At 38.4% G+C, this 22048-nt stretch overlaps 1 protein-coding gene across 1 annotated transcript in view; it reads right to left on the reverse strand.

The window, feature by feature from the left end:
* Positions 1-22048, reverse strand: part of LOC132550631 (A-kinase anchor protein 13-like) — a 170851-nt gene that overhangs the window by 39493 nt on the left and 109310 nt on the right. The window contains exon 19 of the mRNA XM_060214723.1: positions 10313-10394. Within this exon, the coding sequence (XP_060070706.1) occupies positions 10313-10394 (82 nt within the window). The remainder of the gene's footprint in view (positions 1-10312; positions 10395-22048) is intronic.

Consider the following 22048-nt stretch of genomic DNA (forward strand, 5'->3'; position numbering starts at 1 on the left):
TTGGCAAATAAAATTACACAGCTGACTGATTTCCTCAAGATTTAGTCCAGTTTTAATCATGCCAAACCTTCAGTTTGAAAATCTCATAATAGAGATATAATAAAGACATAGCTAAAATCTTTGTAACCACACATATATAAATATCAATAGTTATAGGTGCTTGGCATCCTCTTGTCTAAGTTTGCCATTGTTCTGTCAAGGTGACAATGCACATTACATGGTTTCTATACACATTGTACTGCTATAGGACTCTGTAGTACTTGTAACCCAATAAATCTGTTAATTTGTACTGTACAAACCACAGTTATCACACACTACTTAATTATAGCTTAGCACCATCTCTCCATTAACCACTTCTCACTGCCTTTCAAGAACCTTACAGCGAGGCCAGGAGGCAGCTGACCACTCTCACAGGCCAGCCATCCTACATGGATTTCCAGGTGACAGCACCTCCACAGCTAATCGCCATGGTAAACCACGCTTCACTGGTACAAATAGTAAAATAAAGGTTTTATATGTCTGTTGATATTTTTTTGATCAAATTTGATTTTCCTCAGTTACATTTCAAAATTTAGGCCACATACCGGATGAGCCCTAGGACAAGGAGCTGTATGATAAAGTTTAATTCCTTATTTGGTGCTAATGTATCTTGCATTGAATGGTACTATTTATCTGAATGTCTTTTGTATAATCTTTCTGGGTACTGTTTGCTTGTTGGGCTGTATAAACATCCAAGTTTGCTTGATTTTCCCAGATGTAGGTCAGCCTCCCACACAATGATAACCAAATCTGTTACAGAGTTTACTCATTGTTGACTAAACCAGAGGGAACTAGTTGTGTGCATGTGCTGTGTAGTTGTACAGAATTGTGGACGGGGAATCCCCATATGAATCGTGTTTGCTTTCCTTTGTCATATAATCTTAACTTTCTTGTTTGGAAATCCAATTACATCTACAGTGAATGCCTTTTATATTCTGTACTATCAACTACAACAATACTTACAGCTAAAGCTGTTGTCAACATTACACCGGTGGAGATTGGGTCCTATACATGTAGGTAAAGCATTATATAGGGTACTAGGTACTTAACTTTTGTGCTGGAATTCCAAAAATGTCACTTGATTCCCATGAGGCCAATCAGCTTGATCTTGTATTTACAGACTTTTAAAAATCAAAGTCTGGTGAGGGCTGATGGGTGGATTGTTAATGGTAGATCAGGGTCTTTGTTACCTGTAACTTATCTTGGTGACCTTCACAAATACCTGATCACCTATTGACTAATTTCCTTTTCAGCACACACAATAACAACTTACACCATCAATGTTCCGTGATAAGGGTTTAAAAATGTTAGCATATTTCTGTAGGCCTAGTGAGCCAGACATTTCAACACCGTCAAACCCCTCAAGGTTTTTTTCCCAAAACAACATTAAAAAGTTCAATTGAATTCTTACGTGAAAGACAATCAATTTATGAAGTTTATATGTAGCATTTTCTCGACTAGATCTGTATGCAGTCCTTGGAAATAAAACTGCCATGTTTATATCTCTATATGTAGAAAGGTAGCCATAGAAAAAGCAACCAAATGAGTAAAAACGACTAACATTTAATTTCAAGAGAAAGTACTTTACTGAAGTGACAAGCATTACCAACTTCCTATAATTTATTTGATAATAAATGTTAGCTACATGGCCGTCACACAATGCACAAATTTTTTGTTCACCTGTTATTTGGATATTTTGCTTTATGTTCGATATCGTTTATGAAATGGTATTTTAATCACCTATACTTAAGAAATATGACTATAGAGCTGGTCTGGGAGGAAATGTAATAAAGTGTTAAATCATCCACAGCTACACAGTGAAGTCATTACAGTCCTGCAACACAGGGCCAGCTTGTTCGGGCCCTGCAGGTTTCACCGAACAGGTGTAGTCTGCACATTTATATATATTGTAAATTAAACTCAGATTGGCATTTTCTCTAAATTGATAGAATTTCCTAAAACTTCAGGGTAGGACAGAGAATATCTACCCTAGAAGAATATCCTTGACTGGTTAACCCAGGACTTTCCCTAATTTACAGAAGGACAAAGAAATCTCTACCTTAGGAGGAGATTCTTGTTTGTCTAACCCAAGGATTTCTCTACCTTCAGGGTAGGAGATTCTTGGCTGTCCAACCTTGTGGTTTTCCCTAGGTACAGAGTAGGACAGAGATTTCTCTGTCCTAGGTGGAGGTTCTTGACTGTCTAACCTTGAGGTTTTCCCCAGCTACAGGGCAGGACAGAGAAATCTCTGCCCTAAAGGGAGATTCTATTTTGTCTAACCTTGAAGTTTTCCCTAGCTAGAGGGTAGGGCAGAGAAATCTCTGCCCTAAAGGGAGATTCTATTTTGTCTAACCTTGAAGTTTTCCCTAGCTACAGGGTAGGACAGAGAAATCTCTGCCCTAGGAGGAGATTCTTGACTGTCTAACCTCATGGTTTTCCCCAGCTACAGGGTAAGACAATGAAATCTCTGCCCTAGGAGGAGATTCTTGACTGTCTAGCCTCATGGTTTTCCCCAGCTACAGGGTAAGACAATGAAATCTCTGCCCTAGGAGGAGATTCTTGTCCGTCTTACAAAATGTTTTTTCTTGAGGTAATCCACTAAAATATCACCTATAGATATCCAAGTTCCAAGTTAATAATCTTCATTCTCCTGCTTTTTGTCAAAGTAAAGTCTCTCAATATGTTCCAACATGTTGACAATGCATGTTGTCAATGTGAAATTCCCATGTTTGTCTAGGGCATCAGCTGTTATAAATTATCATATTTATCACATCAGTAAGAAAAAAGTGCTGTGGCAGTATGGGTTTTATTGATTAAAACACAGTTGTGCCCTGTATAAACACACATTGATTCGATATTCTGTATAACTCACTAGTTTAACTGGGAACATCTGTACAGTAACTATATACCAACTATTGATCCCTCCGTCCCAACAAATGTCTACTACACTATATGAAAAATTCTCTGATGAACACTTTGAATCTGGCTACGAACAATTAGCTATTTTTTTTTCAATAAGATAAACAGCTTTTTATTCTGTCATTCACACCCTCTCAGTAGTGCTTCGGATTTTAAAACTTAAAGAATATCAAAATTCTAGGATTCATTTTTTCTAATGATTTTATTTTTTGTGAGAGAGAGGGAGGGAGGGAGAGAGGGGAGAGAGAGAGAGAGAGAGAGGATGGGGTGTAATAATCATATTAACTTTAAACCTTCAATAATGACCTCTGGTCAGATAAGAATGGTAGATTTCTGTGTTAAAAGGGGTTGTGTGGTCCAATAACCTACAGAGCTATCACTTGTCACTGGAACTATCTCTAACCATTGGCTGTTAAGAAACCAATGGGCCATAGCTGGTTATTCCTAGGAGGGGAAGCACCTGCTGTGTGACATGCCGATTGTCACAGCTTTGAGTTAGTCTGAAGGATAGAGGTCATCTCCCGGGGGATCTAACATATTGTAATTGTTTTGGGGTTTCAAATTAAATTTTTTGCAGAACCATATTGTGGTATTTTTCTGTACTTTAAAGCTTTAGATAAAATTCTCTTTACACTGATGTACATTAATAAATATGTGTTGTAGATAATGATATCTGCCTTACACTAATTACCAGGATGTTCGGAACCTCCACCCTCCCAGACATTGTTTGGTGTGACCTTCAAATTTATAAACAGGCCAGGAACCTGTTCCATGGAAGCTTGATAAGATGGATGTTGTTCTCAAGTTACAAAGGGTTTGTGTGTGTTAGCTGTAACAGGGATCAGGGGCACCTGCTACTAATTTACTGTTGAAGTCTGGGGATCTTCCCAGACCTGGTGGGTACCAACAAAACACACTTCCTAAAGAGCTCAAAATCATATCTTGAGTGATATTTCATGAATTGTGTAAATCATTTATTTTAAACAAGTTTCAACAAAGTTTGTACAAATATACCTTGTATTGAATGAAGCTGTAAGGTATTTAATTAGTCAGAAATATAACTTAATTATGCTTAGTACACTTGATGTATAATAGGTAAAAAACATAAAAAAATAATCTATATTAAAAGATGGCTACTAGATTCCTGTAAAATCTTGAATGAAATGATTCAGAGAGTATCTACATGTCACTATACCTAATGAATGTTGGAACAAACGCAATCATTCAAATACATATGATATATTGTATTTAAAGCTTGTGGTGAAACTGCTGACACATCTTACAAACTGTATATATAACTTTAACCAACCTGATAGCATAGTCAGTAAATTGTTGTAATAAATGGTCAGTTGAAAACAATATTTGAGCATTTGACCAGCAGGCAGTCAGTAACTGTACTAGTGATGTGTGGTTATGTCAAGCCTCAAGGGCATGTCCACTTGTGGTCTGGGGTGACAGCAGTGGTCACCAGTGGTCAGTACATTCACATTTCATTGTCACTTGATCTAAAGTCAGAAGGAAGCTTAGCTAACTGGTAAACATCATTAAACAACTATAGGTTGATCTACACCATATTTGTATAGATATCACAGTGTTCCTTAACATCTCTGTGAATACCCTCTTATCTACATAAGAAAGAATTGACAAATTAAGACAGCTGATAAACATATTAAGGTAAATAATTGCTAAATTCATATAAACTGATCAAGTTCTATTTTGTGTGATTTAAACCCATGTTCATATCTTAAAATAAACTATACTACTTTATGTCCTTACTACTCATTTTAAATGCAGGAGCTTTGGCAATATTTACTCATCAAATATTATAATGTATACATCATCAGCGGGGAATTGTCAGCCAGACTATTTGTGTGGTTGTTTTGAGGATGTAAATTTTTAAGGACATAACTTTTGCAGATAAGTAGTTGAAGGTCAGCTTTACCTGATGTGGAAACTCATACATGTACATACAATATGAATACAATGTACAGGATTGACTTGTTTACAACATACGCTGCCCTCCAAAGTGACATCAGACACAATACTGAAATTTCCACTTTCTGATGTTAATCCAGACCAGGTCAAACCAATGTTCTCAATTCTCAACACAGCAATATTACTTTTTCACAACAATAATAAAAACTGTTTTCTGGACTGAAGTATGGTTTGAACAGTTACTGAACTGGACATAGCCCTGATCCACTTCCCTACTCAGCTGATCAACACACATACCTTCGAAAGTGCCCATATCCACATATCCCCAGCTACCGTTGGATGGACGAATCATCCTAATGGGGTCCACAATTAAACTTTTACATCAGTAAATATCCATATACTGTAAAAGTTGCTTTGCCATGTACTAGTGTAAGTCCATTAACAGCCTAAGAGGATGACTGACTAAGTCTGGCACTAACTGTAACCTTCACCCAAACAATGGCCGGTGTCCACACAAATTCATACCCTGCTGTGATGATCCAGCAGTAAGTGTATACACAGTGATGTATTACTGCTCAGAACAAGTCTACTTGACAGTTACACTCCAGATAAGCTCTGAGAAAGGTCACTGAGGAAACATGTCACTGAGTGTAGAATTCTTCACCTTCATCTAACAGTGTCTGGATATCAAATGCAGAAGCACATTACATAATAATTTTAATGAGTCGTTAATTACCCTATGAATGGATTAATACTTTGGTAACTAGAAACTTAGTTAGAAATATTACTGATTTTTATATACTCATACTGCCTGCTTCAAGCATTCTATTTACCATAATAGACCTATCTGTACAAATGGTTACTGGCATTGTAGTGTGACAGGAAGAGAATCGTGTGCTTCCACCTGGGATTGAACCCATGACCTCCAGGTCTCAATTCTGATGCTCTCCCACTGAGCTTGATGGAAACTTCCTTTGTGCAAAGCTAGAGATTGACCATGGCACTTTGTACAATTAAAATCTGTCTCAGTAGTGATCCTTCTGAAGCATTTTTCCACTTGTCCATGGGAACCATTTTCATTAAGTTTGACAACAAGCATAATATACTGGATGTTTGACAATATAAATGAAATGGACCAGCAAATATACTATAACACAAACTGAAGTGAAATTGATGGGGATCATATTGTGATAGAGCCAAGCCAGCAATGTCTTAAAATTGTTTTGATTAAAGAAATCTAAATCATTTATCAAAGTTAGCATAAAATTGGATATGATTACACCCATCCTGTGTCAAATTAACAGATATGGACTCAAAATGTATAAAAATATTTTAAAAGTCAAATGATGTTTACATGTCAAGATAATAAAACATGCTTCATGTCAAAAGACACTGCAAAATTCTCTACAGACAAAATTTTTAGAAGGGAATAATTCCTCCAAATATTGCTGAATCTAACCATTATTTAGGAAATCACAATGACACATAATGATAATAAAGCCTTCACAGCTTCTCAAAACAAATGATGACACATCTCTCCTCAAGACAAAGATATCAACAAGAATTATCTGTAATTTTATGTCTTGTCTGGTTTTCTTGGTTCCATATTCCCCCCACCCTCCACCATGAAAAAAACAAAAAAAGAGTGTAGATCAGATGTTGTGATAAAAAATAACACTGAAAACTCATGACATGATACATTACTTGTTTCAACATGACTGTTCACTGAATCTAAACTGAATAGAACAATCTACAAAGGCTTTGTAGTCATATCTCAAAACTTTCTGTTTCTGGCCAAAAAATGCACTAAAACCTAGGAAAACATGATGTATTTAGTGGGTTCAGACGTCCGTACTTCAATGTAACTATTTTGGTTGGAATAGCAGATGTACATGATTTAGAGACCAGCTTCTCAGCATCTCTAATTTGTAAATTATTCTGTAATTGCTGAATGTGTTGATAGAGGTTTCCACTATGTGATCTACATTTACAGCTATATTGTACGTTTGAACAATGAATCTACACGAAAAAACTTTGAGTGAAATGTTGACAAGAACATCGCTTTTAAATTTGATTAGAAATTACACTTGAGTGTATGTACATAGCTTCCTCCACCTCCCGACCTCCAGATTACAGGTCTTTGAAAATTTCTGAGGTGATTACGTAATACCTTTGAAAAAATTGCCTTCACTGACCGCCACCAAAATATAATCAGGTGTAGAGCGTGATGGTGTGATACCATAGCACAAATATAAATTAAATCCTTTGAGGGGTTTGGGGGACATCCTATACACAAACTTTTTATTTCAAAAGTGGTCAAGTGTTACCACTGACCTTTTAACCTTGACTTATGACCACTAAAATCTAATCATGTGTAAAATCTAGAAACATTAATACTATGGTGTAAAGATGATACTAATCTGTCGCGGTTCATCCGATATCTAAAAAATTAAGGTACAGACACAATCTAACAATGACAGAGAAGTTGATCTCCTCCTTACTAAATCAGGATCATGACTAAACACTATGGACCACTCATATTATCAGAAAAAATATTACCTGCCTCATGTACACAGTTCTTACCACCATGAAAGGTAAGCTACAGTGGTGACCGGAACTTTTGTACCGGTGTGAGAATCTGTGTTGACACATCATTACATTTGACTACAATGACTCATTACTGTACGAGTATCAGTGTATTTACAACCTAAAAACTGACCTAAATTGTTGAGTCGATGTGATTACAATGCCAAATGTTAATGTATAATACAAGAGGTGTATATGGCTATTCTCCATATTTGTATGAAAACATATCTTATGATGTGTACTATTTCAACACCTTAGTGTAGTTAAAGGTATGAAAGGATTTCTGGTTAAACAGGGAAAAGTACACACAGTTCCTTTTCACCATAAAAACTAAAAGGGATTATGAATTTTAATTAATTCAGACACTTCAAGTCCGCAGTATACATCCACACAACTTTCTAGTTACTATGCTGAAAAAAACTTTTACCTGGTAGACAGAAATTGAAAAACATCCTGTTAGATAGAAACAGGAATTTGAATAAAATACAGGTGCTTGATTAAAAGAGATCAATCTTGCTGACTAGTCATATCATCAATTTAATGAAAACCTAATTCCTTGCACACAATTTATTGCTGCCTCAATATAACTAGGAATTTACAGCTAAAACAGATTTATAACAGATTTAACCTAGGACATGGTTATTTTAGGAGCTGACAATTAACTGCATTCTGGATGGAGATTTTACAACTCAGTCTTTCGAGAACACATGGTTTATTGGTATTATTGTGCCAAACTATTAAAAAACAATATAATACACATAAAACTATGATTTGAGAACAGTTCTCAAATCTATGGACAGAATAAATAGCCTTTATCTAAGATTGTATTTCTGACCAGCAGTCAACTGAGGTCTATCAAGCTCCGTCTCGTCTCGGCTGGAGGTAAATCTTACCAAACTATCAGGAATGTAGGTCAGACAAGGGAGGTAATTATTAGTAGATCTTGTGATATTGGTTACTATATGATAAATGGGTATGTATATAATAAGGGTACAGAGCATGCAGCACTATCATAATTAGTTCATACTGCAAACATGGCTTTTTTTCCAAGGATTTAAATTGATGCGGATGGCTTCATTGATGCCAAATGAATGTCTTTTTCAGTGTCATAAAATGCACAATTATTTTCTTTGTTAATGTAATTTATATTTTTTAGGTATCAATTTTTGGCAGTTTTATTTTGTCCTAGTTATCAGTAAAAAACGGAAAAAGAAAACATTTACAGTAGCTTGTCTCTGGTCTTACAGTAGCCTGTCTCTGGTCTATCAGTAGCCTGTCTCTGGTCTTACAGTAGCCTGTCTCTGGCCTTACAGTAGCCTGTCTCTGGTCTATCAGTAGCTTGTCTCTGGTCTTACAGTAGCTTGCCTCTGGTCTTACAGTAGCTTGTCTCTGGTCTTACAGTAGCTTGTCTCTGGCCTTACAGTAGCTTGCCTCTGGTCTTACAGTAGCTTGTCTCTGGTCTTACAGTAGCCTGTCTCTGGCCTTACAGTAGCCTGTCTCTGGTCTCACAGTAGCTTGTCTCTGGTCTCACAGTAGCCTGTCTCTGGTCTTACAGCAGCTTGTCTCTGGTCTTACAGCAGCTTGTCTCTGGTCTTGTCTCTGGTCTTACAGTAGCTTGTCTCTGGTCTTGTCTCTGGTCTTACATTAGCTTGTCTCTGGTCTATCAGTAGCTTGTCTCTGGTCTTGTCTCTGGTCTTACAGTAGCTTATCTCTGGTCTTACAGTAGCTTGTCTCTGGTCTTACAGCAGCTTGTCTCTGGTCTTACAGTAGCTTGTCTCTGGTCTTACAGTAGCTTGTCTCTGGTCTTACAGTAGCTTGTCTCTGGTCTTACAGTAGCCTGTCTCTGGTCTTACAGCAGCCTGTCTCTGGTCTTACAGTAGCCTGTCTCTGGCCTTACAGTAGCTTGTCTCTGGCCTTACAGTAGCTTGTCTCTGGTCTTACAGTCTGTCTCTGGTCTTACAGCAGCCTGTCTCTGGTCTTACAGTAGCCTGTCTCTGGCCTTACAGTAGCTTGTCTCTGGCCTTACAGTAGCTTGTCTCTGGTCTTACAGTAACTTGTCTCTGGTCTTACAGTAGCTTGTCTCTGGCCTTACAGTAACTTGTCTCTGGTCTTACAGTAGCTTGTCTCTGGTCTTACAGTAGCTTGTCTCTGGTCTATGATTGACAATTTTGTACCATTATGATTTACATTGTTTTTTTGCTCTGCATTTCAAGTTACAAACTGTAACAATACAAGACAAACAGAAGAGTATATTATCCTATCCTTATTCATAAACTTAAATCCAAAAGATTGTACAAAAGACAAAGGAATGACACCTTTCAATATAGATAAAGAAGAGATACTGTAGAGCCAATGAGTTTGAATGGTTTTAACTTTTTTTCTGAAGTTATCATTGGACTTGAGATTAGAACCATGTTAACTTTAGGAGTCGAGATTTGTTTGGGACACCATTGATAATCAATTCATATGTCTGTTTGAGTGAATGACATCAAGGTCAGCGACGTTACTGACATTCATTGTTAGTGATGTCACTTACATTCATCAACAGCGATGTCACTTACACTCATTGTTAGCGATGTCACTTACACTCATCGTTAGAGATGTCACTTAAATCCATCATCAGCGACATCACTAACATTTATCAACAACGACATTACTATCGCTCATCTTAAGAGACATCACTAGCACTCAGACAATCACATGTCCCATCTCAAAATGAATAAGAAAATCTGTCAGATGTTTATGATGATGTGCCCAAGTCACTCAGTTTTCATATACAATATTGACCACGTGAAATAGGGAAAAAAATGTAGTAAACGGTACATGTACTTACTTGGTAGAGATGAGGACTGTTTCTCTCTCAGTGTTACGTTCGTCATCTGTACAGCTGACTCCCGGGTAAGCTGGGGAGGCACCTTGGTAGAATCAGAAAAATCCATTTTTATTTACAAGTGATAAACAAAACACGTTTATAGGCCATCCTGTCAACTTAATAATCCCAGGTTTCATAAATTCCTTCATCAAATGTGGACAAACACACTTTTATAATAGCCTAGTAATATCTACATCCGTTCACAGTTATGTAATGATGGCTATCCTGGAGAAATCTGGAGTAAAACACTGTTTTATCAGATCAGAATTCCCTTGTGTGTGTAATCTGACACGGAAATGTCTGCGACCATGTTGTTCCTTCTCAAACAAAATAAAATATACAAATAATTTCTCATGAGAAAGGGTCCGGGTCATGAATGGTATAACAATTTTTATAAACGTGTATATACTAGTCACACAAACTGTACACACTATTAGATCGCTCCGGAAGGACTTTCCCAGAGCGTTGGCCAAGTGCATTAATAGTCATAAAAAAACCCGGTGAGTTACAGAAATCCAAATTTTCAATGAATTACAGTACTATATGGAAAGCCTATGGGATCCCAGGGCTGAATGTACAGACAGCCTCACTGGTACCACTACAACACTCATGTCCTTATCTAGATCTTACACTTCCTGTTGACCTGGTAGATAAAAAATATCATCATGCTTCAGGCTTTTTTCTGACCTTACTCCAAGATGTTTTTATCAATAAACACAGTTTGTTACTAGATCACACTAAAAATAGACACAAGTGAAGATAAAGCAGTGTGAAAGAAGGAATATGATTGGTTGTTTAGGATGTTAGGGAGTCTCTGATTAGTGGTTGCTGTACCCCCTGCCCCCAGTCTAGTGGTAACCCTTCTTCCTGAACATTGATAGCCTATCACCACAGCAATCAAGGCCAAACACACAACAAAGTCACTAAATTTATCACCATACATGTTCAATCCACAGGAAAAACTCCCTGTCTAGAATTATTGGGTCCACATTCCAACTGGGCCTTACTGATCCTAGTCTGAAAGGGATCATTTGTAGTCATAGTAACTAATGCTAAATAAACGGGTCACCCATTAATGAAAATTTTCTAACTCCAGTTTCATTTAGCTCTATATGAATGGCTCAATTAACTCTTAACAGCTGATAAGCAGTGGAGAGTGGGCAACAAGGGGTGTTTTCATAAGAGACACAGGAAAGTTGGGTTGGGCAGGATGAGGAAGTGAGGTGATGTTGGGAGGCGTGTTATGAAGGAAATTAGGAATTGAAAGGGAGTTGGGCAATGACAAGATAAAATATACAGGAAAGTGGTACACATCATTTCAGACAAGATATTGAAGTATTATTGTCTGCCAAGTTGGAATTTTCTAGAAGTGTTGTCCTCAGCCATGTAATTGTGGTAACATCATACCTAATTCTAGGACTAACAACAAAACAGTGAGAAATTCTGGAACATACATCACTCTCTGGAAATGTAAACAATTCTCCGAAACAGAAGTCTTTCAGTGCAGAATGAATACAAGCATGCCTAGCATTATGTTTACATTAGTTTGTGTAACGTAATTCATCTATACACAAACATCCCACACAATACCTACTAACAACACAAAACCACACTCCCACACACCAGTGTACTGACATCACATTACCACCCTCCCACACCACAGTGTACTGACATCACATTACCACCCTCCCACACCACAGTGTACTAACATCACATTACCACACTCCTACACCACAGTGTACCGACATCACACTCCCACACCACAGTGTACCAACATCACATTACCACACCACAGTGTACCGACATCACATTACCAAACTCCCACACCAGTGTACTAACAACACAAAACCACACTCCCACACCACAGTGTACCAACATCACATTACCACACCACAGTGTACCAACATCACATTACCACACTCCAACACCACAGTGTACTAACAACACAAAACCACACTCCCACACCACAGTGTACCAACATCACATTACCACACTCCCACACCACAGTGTACCAACATCACATTACCACACTCCCACACCACAGTGTACCAACATCACATTACCACACTCCAACACCACAGTGTACTAACAACACAAAACCACATACCACAGTGTACCGACATCACATTACCACACTCCCACACCACAGTGTAACAACAACACATTACCACACTCCCACACCACAGTGTACCAACAACACATTACCACACTCCCACACCACAGTGTACCAACATCACATTACCACACTCCCATACCACAGTGTAACAACATCACATTACCACACTCCCATACCAGTGTAACAACAACACATTACCACACTCCCACATCACAATGTAACAACAACACAAAACCACACTCCCACACCACAGTGTACCAACAACACAAAACCACACTCCCACACCACAGTGTACATTACCACACACACACAGTGTAACCACACTCCCACACCACAGTGTACCAACAACACAAAACCACACTCCCATACCACAGTGTACCGACATCACATTACCACACTCCCACACCACAGTGTAACAACAACACATTACCACAATCACACACCACAGTGTACCAACATCACATTACCACACTCCCATACCACAGTGTAACAACATCACATTACCGCACTCCCACACACCAGTGTACCAACATCACATTACCACACTCCCACACCACTGTACCAACATCACATTACCACACTCCTACACCACAGTGTACCAACATCACAAAACCACAATATCACACCACAGTGTACCAACAACACAAAACCAAACTCCTACACCATTGTGTACCAACATCACATTAGCACACTCCTATACCAGTGTAACAACAACACATTACTACACTCCCATACCACAGTGTACCACATCACATTACCACACTCCAACACCAGTGTACTAACAACACAAAACCACACTCCCACACCAGTGTACCAACATCACATTACCACACTCCCACACCACAGTGTAACAACAACACATTACAACACCACAGTGTAACAACATCACATCACACACCACAGTGTACCAACATCACATTACCACACTCTCACACCAGTGTACCAACATCACATTACCACACTCCTACACCACAGTGTACTGCCAACACATTACCACACTCCCACACCACAGTGTACCAACATCACATTACCACACTCCCACACTACAATGTACAGTATGACATGTTTGAATTGTCCCTGATTGTACACCACGATAGTTTCAGCACCCTTTACTTTCCAGCAGTATAACTGCTTTGATTTTGTCACCGATTCTTCATCGCACTGGAATGCTGAAAAGAAACTTGCTTTTACACAACTCTTTCAGCAGTTAATTAACTCCTGATGCTTTGAAATTAGAAGAAATTATATTAATCTCAAAATAATCAATGATCAAGTTTAATTCTATCCATCAATTCACTTTAACTGTGAAAGTGCTATCTAAAATCATTAATGCCCTCAACTCTAACCTTAATAACATTAGTACTGATTGCATTTCAGAAATCCCTCTGGTACTGACCTACTTCATTCAAGGTCATATCAAGTAGCTCGCCTGGTACTGACCTACAGGTACTACATTCAAGGCCATATCAAGAAGCTTGCCTGGTACTGACCTACTGCACTCAAGGTCATATCAAGACGTTTGCCTGGTACTGACCTACTACACTCAAGGTCATATCAAGACGCTTGCCTGGTACTGACCTACTACACTCAAGGTCATATCAAGTAGCATGCTTGGTACTGACCTACAGGTACTACATTCAAGGTCATATCAAGTAGCTTGCCTGCTACTGACCTACAGGTACTACATTCAAAGTCACATGATTACAGCACAGACTGGCTAGTTCAGACTATAGATGAATGTGTAGCAATCAATCCTGTGAAAGGTCTTGTTTTGTTTGGTGTTAGTACACCTCACTGATGTTATCAGAAACTGACTGACTGTCTCACAACACCTGTGACAGTACATAGCCTTACAACAATCATCAATATCTTATACATGTTTTTAAATCACTCAGACAACGATCTAATTTCATGGAAGACAGCCTCTACCACAGTTATCATAAAAAGTACATGTTTATATGGACTTAAAGGTCAGAGTTTTTTTTATTGGTTCAAAGCTCTCGACTAACCCTGAGTAACATGTAGGCCGTTACGAACCATGACGTCAGCTTATTGCTACCAAACACTTACTACATAATGTTGTTGTTCATTATAATACCAATATGCAAAAATAAATGTGCTGAATTAAAAAAAATCTTTGATGGTGATCTTTCCTCTAAAAAATCAAAAGTGAAAAAGAATAAAACTCCTGTTTAGACACTCAAACAAGCTGACCATGCTGGTGAGTGTCGTCTCATGACAGACAGATCTTTGTGTAATTAAGACTTTGTGTTCATCAGTCTAGGTTTTCAAGTTTAAATTTCAACAAGTTTATCACATGTAGGTATACAGACAACCTATATTTCAGTGACTCAAACTGACAGTCAAAAAGACAACCCTTTATCTGATATCACATAATACAGATTCCTATCACAGCTAAATAATGGCCCAGGTTCAACTGGTTTACTGCACTTTAATATATTCTGAATTGCAATGGATTTTAAAAGACAAACGGTTTTCTTTTTCTTTAAATATTTCAATTCTGTGTAATACATGTATCTATGTACAAAATGGCTTGTGTTTTAACTACAAGATATATCCTCATCATCTCATTAACCATAACAAGGTGTCAAAGGCCTGTGTATAGCATCACACAGGTAGCATACTGCTTTAACATAAAGACCTGTGTTTACAAGTCTTAATGTAAACAAAACTCACAGCAGAGATCTATTGTTTCACCAAGGTTTAATCCCAAATGGCTTCTCAAAGATTAATCTCTGAACCTTCCCAAGGTTTAATCCCTCCAACCCATCTCAAGGTTTAATTCCTTCCACCCATTCCAAAGCTTTATCCCTTCAAACGATCCCAAGGCTTAATCCTTCCGACCCATCCCAAGGTTTAATTCCTTCCACCCATTCCAAAGCTTTATGCCTTCAAACGATCCCAAGGCTTAATCCTTCCGACCCATCCCAAGGTTTAATTCCTTCCACCCATTCCAAAGCTTTATCCCTTCAAACGATCCCAAGACCCATCCCAAGGTTTAATTCCTTCCACCCATTCCAAAGCTTTATGCCTTCAAACGATCCCAAGGCTTAATCCTTCCGACCCATCCCAAGGTTTAATTTCTTCACCCCATTCCCAAAGCTTTATCCGTTCCACTGATCCAAAGGTTTAATCCCTTCAGCCCTTCCTAAGTTGTAATCCTTGAACTCTTCCCATAGTTTAATTCCCGAACCTTTCACAAAGTTTCAGGTATTAGTTGTTAGGTATAATAATATGTTTAAACCACAATTACACTGCAGCAAAAGACTTCAACGAATGAGGAGTAAGGAGCTTTATTGGGTAGTTACTACAATACTAAACAAAGCCTCTCACCGGACTCTTATCAGTCATCAGTACACAAAGGTCATATATCTCCCACCACAATCTTTGAATCTAATCTAAACAGAGAAGATTAAAACTTCTTATCATTCTAATCAATACTCATCATCTTCCATTATGGAAACATCTTCACCAGAATGGTTGTAAGACACTACCTAGCTGTACATGGGTGATGAAAAAAAAGGACCTCACCAGGCTCTATAAAGATATTTTTTTTACAAAGAAACCCATGATATATTGAACCCCATTGAACTCCAAATATAATTTTAAGACATTTCTATCATCATATTTTTCATCTCACTGCCTTCAGCTATTAGCTTTATATTTATCGTAACCAATTTCCAATATATCAATATTATTTTGTGAATAGGATATAGATTTTCTGTGGTTTAGACAACATTTTACATTAGGTGATAAGTAATGTTTCTACATCTGATGTACAGGTGTGTTAATGGTGAAGTTTTACAAATATTTCACAGTTTATCGTAATTGTGCATACTGTATTTTCCAGGTTATAAGCAGCAATGGTACATAAGCTGTACAGTCGATTTTTTACAGATTTTTTTCGATTTAGTCCTCCTATAAGCTGCACCGAAATATATGCCACACCCATTCTTATGGCACCGTGACCGCTATTGTTGATGTTTGATATACAGACAACGGAAAGTAGTTTTGACAAAGTGGTAACAGTTTCGTTGACCAAAGTTTGTTGATACAACAGACAACAGAGGGCAATTTATCAAGAGTGTCAGTGAAACATTCAATATTGTTTGCAAATAGTAGATAGATAACCTTTTTTCTTATTGATGTAGTTCAAAAAACGTAAAATAGCTAATATCTAACTCGTTTTGCTTGGGTGCTTTCACAGATTGTCTACGTACAGATATAGTGCTTGACATCATGTACAGTTTACTAAACAATCTCTCCCTCAGTGTCTACACTATTAGATATTAATGAAGGCCCTTGCATGCTGACCAAATTCTTCTTGCTCCATATCATTTCTTCTAGTAAGTTACACAAAGCCATTCATATCATAAACAAGCATGGCGGTCGTTTTAAAATTTGACCTATAAACCGATGATCTATTGATCCCAGGATGCAAAAGGCTATTGTAAACTTCTACTAAGGCTCGAAGTTACCTCGTAAGTCCAGAAGACACCCGACTGTGGCTTATAGTCCGGAAACTACAGTATTTCCTTGTAACATACACTGGGGTATACACTTTTTTGACATTACATTCAAATGAACGTAATTGTTACTACATTTTTAGTCCCGTTACCTCAGGTGAAACTTACAAAACATTTTAGGGATACTAATCTTACCTCATCTCTCCAACCAAACAAGATGTCCACCTGACGATGAAGGCTGTAAGATCGTGTCCTTTTCATACAGTTTGAATTATCAATATCCAGTACAAGTTATTCTAATGTACAATCATCAAACATTTCACTTTCAACAGAAGTTTTACTTGTCAGGTATCACTCTCCTGGCTAACATCCCACACTTAACGTTGAGGCCAACGTCCTACTTATAATAAGGGTGTTTATGTTACAGAAGAAAACTGCAAGCTGAATCATGTAAGGAGCATGTCTGTCACACTCTTTGGCAGCTTCCGCATCAAACACATGTCCCCAGGGAAACCTGATATATAAGCTGGTCAGTTGAGCATTATATACATGTGGTCAATCGTACAAATCACACAAAAAATATCACACGTCACTCTCCTCCTATATGGTAGTGAAAATGGATGTATGTCTCAGATACAGCCTGCAGTCTGTCACACAGACTTAAGATATAACTAATCCAACCTTACAAGAATGGAGTGTTGACAACACATTGAACATTAACTTCACATCAAAAACAGCTATAAAACACCAACACTATAATACAGAACAGCTATAACACACCATCACTATAACCCCGGGACAGCTATAACACATCATCACTATAACACATCATCACTATAACCCCGGGACAGCTATAACACATCATCACTATAACCCAGGGACAGCTATAACACTCCATCACTATAACCACGGGACAGCTATAACACACCATCACTATAACCCAGGGACAGCTATAACACACAATCACTATAACCTCGGGACAGCTATAACCCACCAACAGTATAACCCAGGGACAGCTATAACACACCATCACTATAACCCAAGGACAGCTATAACACACCATCACTATAACACATCATCACTATAACCCCGGGACAGCTATAACACATCATCACTATAACCAAGGAACAGCTATAACACACCATCACTATAACCCAGGGACAGCTATAACACACCATCACTATAACCCAGGGACAGCTATAACACACCATCACTATAACCCCGAGACAGCTATAACACACAATCACTATAACCCTGGGACAGCTATAACACAATCACTATAACCCAGGGACAGCTATAACACACCATCACTATAACCCAGGGACAGCTATAACACACATCACTATAACCCAAGGAACAGCTATAACACACACCATCAGGGACAGCTATAACACATCATCACTATAACCCAGGGACAGCCATAACACACCATCACTATAACCCAGGGACAGCTATAACACTCCATCACTATAACCACGGGACAGCTATAACACACCATCACTATAACCCAGGGACAGCTATAACACACAATCACTATAACCCCGGGACAGCTATAACACACCATCAATATAACACACCATCACTATAACACAGGGACAGCTATAACACACCATCACTATAACCCAGGGACAGCTATAACACACCATCACTATAACACACCATCACTATAACCCAGGGACAGCTATAACACACCATCACTATAACACACCATCACTATAACCCCGGGACAGCCATAACACATCATCACTATAACCCAGGGACAGCTATAACACACCATCACTTTAACCTAGGGACAGCTATAACACACCATCACTATAACTCAGGGACAGCTATAACACACCATCACTATAACCCAGGGACAGCTATAACACTCCATCACTATAACCCCGGGACAGCTATAACACACCATCACTATAACCCAGGGACAGCTATAACATACCATCACTATAACCAAGGGACAGCTATAACACACCATCACTATAACCCAGGGACAGCTATAACACACCATCACTTTAACACACCATCACTATAACCCAGGGATAGCTATAACACACCATCACTTTAACACACCATCACTATAACACACCATCACTATAACCCAGGGACAGCTATAACACACCAACAGTATAACCCAGGGACAGCTATAACACACCATCACTATAACCCAGGGACAGCTATAACACACCATCACTTTAACACACCATCACTATAACCCAGGGATAGCTATAACACACCATCACTTTAACACACCATCACTATAACACACCATCACTATAACCCAGGGACAGCTATAACACACCAACAGTATAACCCAGGGACAGCTATAACACACCATCACTATAACCCAGGGACAGCTATAACACACCATCACTATAACCCAGGGACAGCTATAACACACCATCACTATAACCCAGGGACAGCTATAACACACCATCACTATAACCCAGGGACAGCTATAACACCATCACTATAACACACCATAACACACCATAACCCAGGGACAGCTATAACACACCATCACTATAACCCAGGGACAGCTATAACAACACCATCACTATAACCCAGGGACAGATATAACACACCATCACTATAACCCAGCGACAGCTATAACACACCATCACTATAACACAGCATCACTATAACCCCGGGACAGCTATAACACACCATCACTATAACCCAGGGACAGCTATAACACACCATCTCTATAACCAAGGGACAGCTATAACACACCATCTCTATAACCTAGGGACAGCTATAACACACCATTACTATAACCCAGGGACAGCTATAACACACCATCACTATAACCCAGGGACAGCTATAACACACCATCACTATAACCCAGGGCTATAACACAGCATCACTTTAACACACCATCACTATAACCCAGGGACAGCTATAACACACACACATCAGGGATTATAACACACCATCACTATAACACACCATCACTATAACCCAGGGACAGCTATAACACACCATCACTATAACCCAGGGACAGCTATAACACACCATCACTATAACCCAGGGATAGCTATAACACACCATCACTTTAACACACCATCACTATAACCCAGGGAGAGCTATAACACACCATCACTTTAACACACCATCACTATAACCCAGGGACAGCTATAACACACCATCACTTTAACACACCATCACTATAACCCAGGGATAGCTATAACACACCATCACTTTAACACACCATCACTATAACCCAGGGACAGCTATAACACATCATCACTATAACCAAGGGATAGCTATAACACACCATCACTATAACCCAGGGACAGCTATAACACACCATCACTTTAACACACCATCACTATAACCCAGGGATAGCTATAACACACCATCACTTTAACACACCATCACTATAACCCAGGGACAGCTATAACACACCATCACTATAACCAAGGGACAGCTATAACATACCATCACTATAACCAAGGGACAGCTATAACACACCATCACTATAACCCAGGGACAGCTATAACACACCATCATAACACACCATCACTATAACACACCATCACTATAACCCAGGGACAGCTATAACACACCAACAGTATAACCCAGGGACAGCTATAACACACCATCAATATAACCCAGGGATAGCTATAACACACCATCACTTTAACACACCATCACTATAACCCAGGGATAGCTATAACACACCATCACTTTAACACACTATCACTATAACCCAGGGAGAGCTATAACACACCATCACTTTAACACACCATCACTATAACCCAGGGAGAGCTATAACACACCATCACTTTAACACACCATCACTATAACCCAGGGAGAGCTATAACACACCATCACTTTAACACACCATCACTATAACCCAGGGATAGCTATAACACACCATCACTTTAACACACCATCACTATAACCCAGGGATAGCTATAACACACCATCACTTTAACACACCATCACTATAACCCAGGGACAGCTATAACACACCATCACTATAACCCAGGGAGAGCTATAACACACCATCACTTTAACACACCTTTGTGATCAACAACATATTCAGGAAAATAAATCAGTGAAATCCAATCACTTTACAGACAGGAGCTGACAAGTAAAGAAACATTTTAAAGCTAAAACTTGACATACCTTTTCTTTATGTTCACAAGGTTTTCTTGAAAATAATCTCATTTTTTCTTACAAAATACTTTTCTAGTATTCTCTCCAAAAGGTAACACCTGTTGTGTGATACAGATGGTTTAGTGTGTAGTTTTGTGTGAGGTTTGGTATAATGGTGACTGGTCTTTCACCTGCTGCTAATTAATAACTTGCAATAGTCTGGTGATGTCACAACAACCTTTATTTGTACAAGCCTAACTTTGACCTGGACGACCAGTACAAGTCCATCAAAAATACTTATCACTGTCATTCATTGACAAACATTCTACCATACTGTTTGTTTATATTTTTGCACTGGAACACATCTTACATGAAATATTGAACAGTCACATAGTTGTAAACAACAAGATAAATAAGCCACATCCATTGTAACATCAGACTCTGGAACGATAATCCACATGTTATAATCCAAGAAATTTATTAGCGTTTTTTTTACTACATCCACAAAAGCAACATATATTGTCTATAAATAAAATGTAAGAATGTGTATCTAGGTCTACATCTGCCAGGAGAGTTTAGCAGACTTAACAAGTCCTTACTTAAGGAGTGGTACCTATATAATATGTAGTTAATGGGCCTTAAATGTGCTCTCAGTATCACTGCATCATGTATATAGAAACAATAACCAGACTGACCTACTACTTAACCCCTAATATGACCTCGAGGTCAATGGTTGAGAACCAAACACTAAACAAAGAGAAATGGTTACCATGGAGTGGTTTTATATTGGCAGTAATTTGATTTAATGAAACATTAAACTTGTAGTCAATTAACTATCAATCAATCATCACCAAGTCATTTCTGGTTAAACTCAACAAAGTGAAGGTCATTAATCAAGATCATTGGTGTTCAAAAAGGTAAAACCCTATCAATTATATCTGAAACTGTCGATTTTTCCTGATTCAAATTATCAATGATGTCAAACTATTTAGC

This window comes from Ylistrum balloti, unplaced genomic scaffold (genome assembly GCF_031769215.1).
Source record: "Ylistrum balloti isolate Yb309-2 unplaced genomic scaffold, AGI_CSIRO_Ybal_v1 Utg370136, whole genome shotgun sequence".
Classification (NCBI taxonomy): Eukaryota; Metazoa; Mollusca; class Bivalvia; order Pectinida; family Pectinidae; genus Ylistrum; species Ylistrum balloti.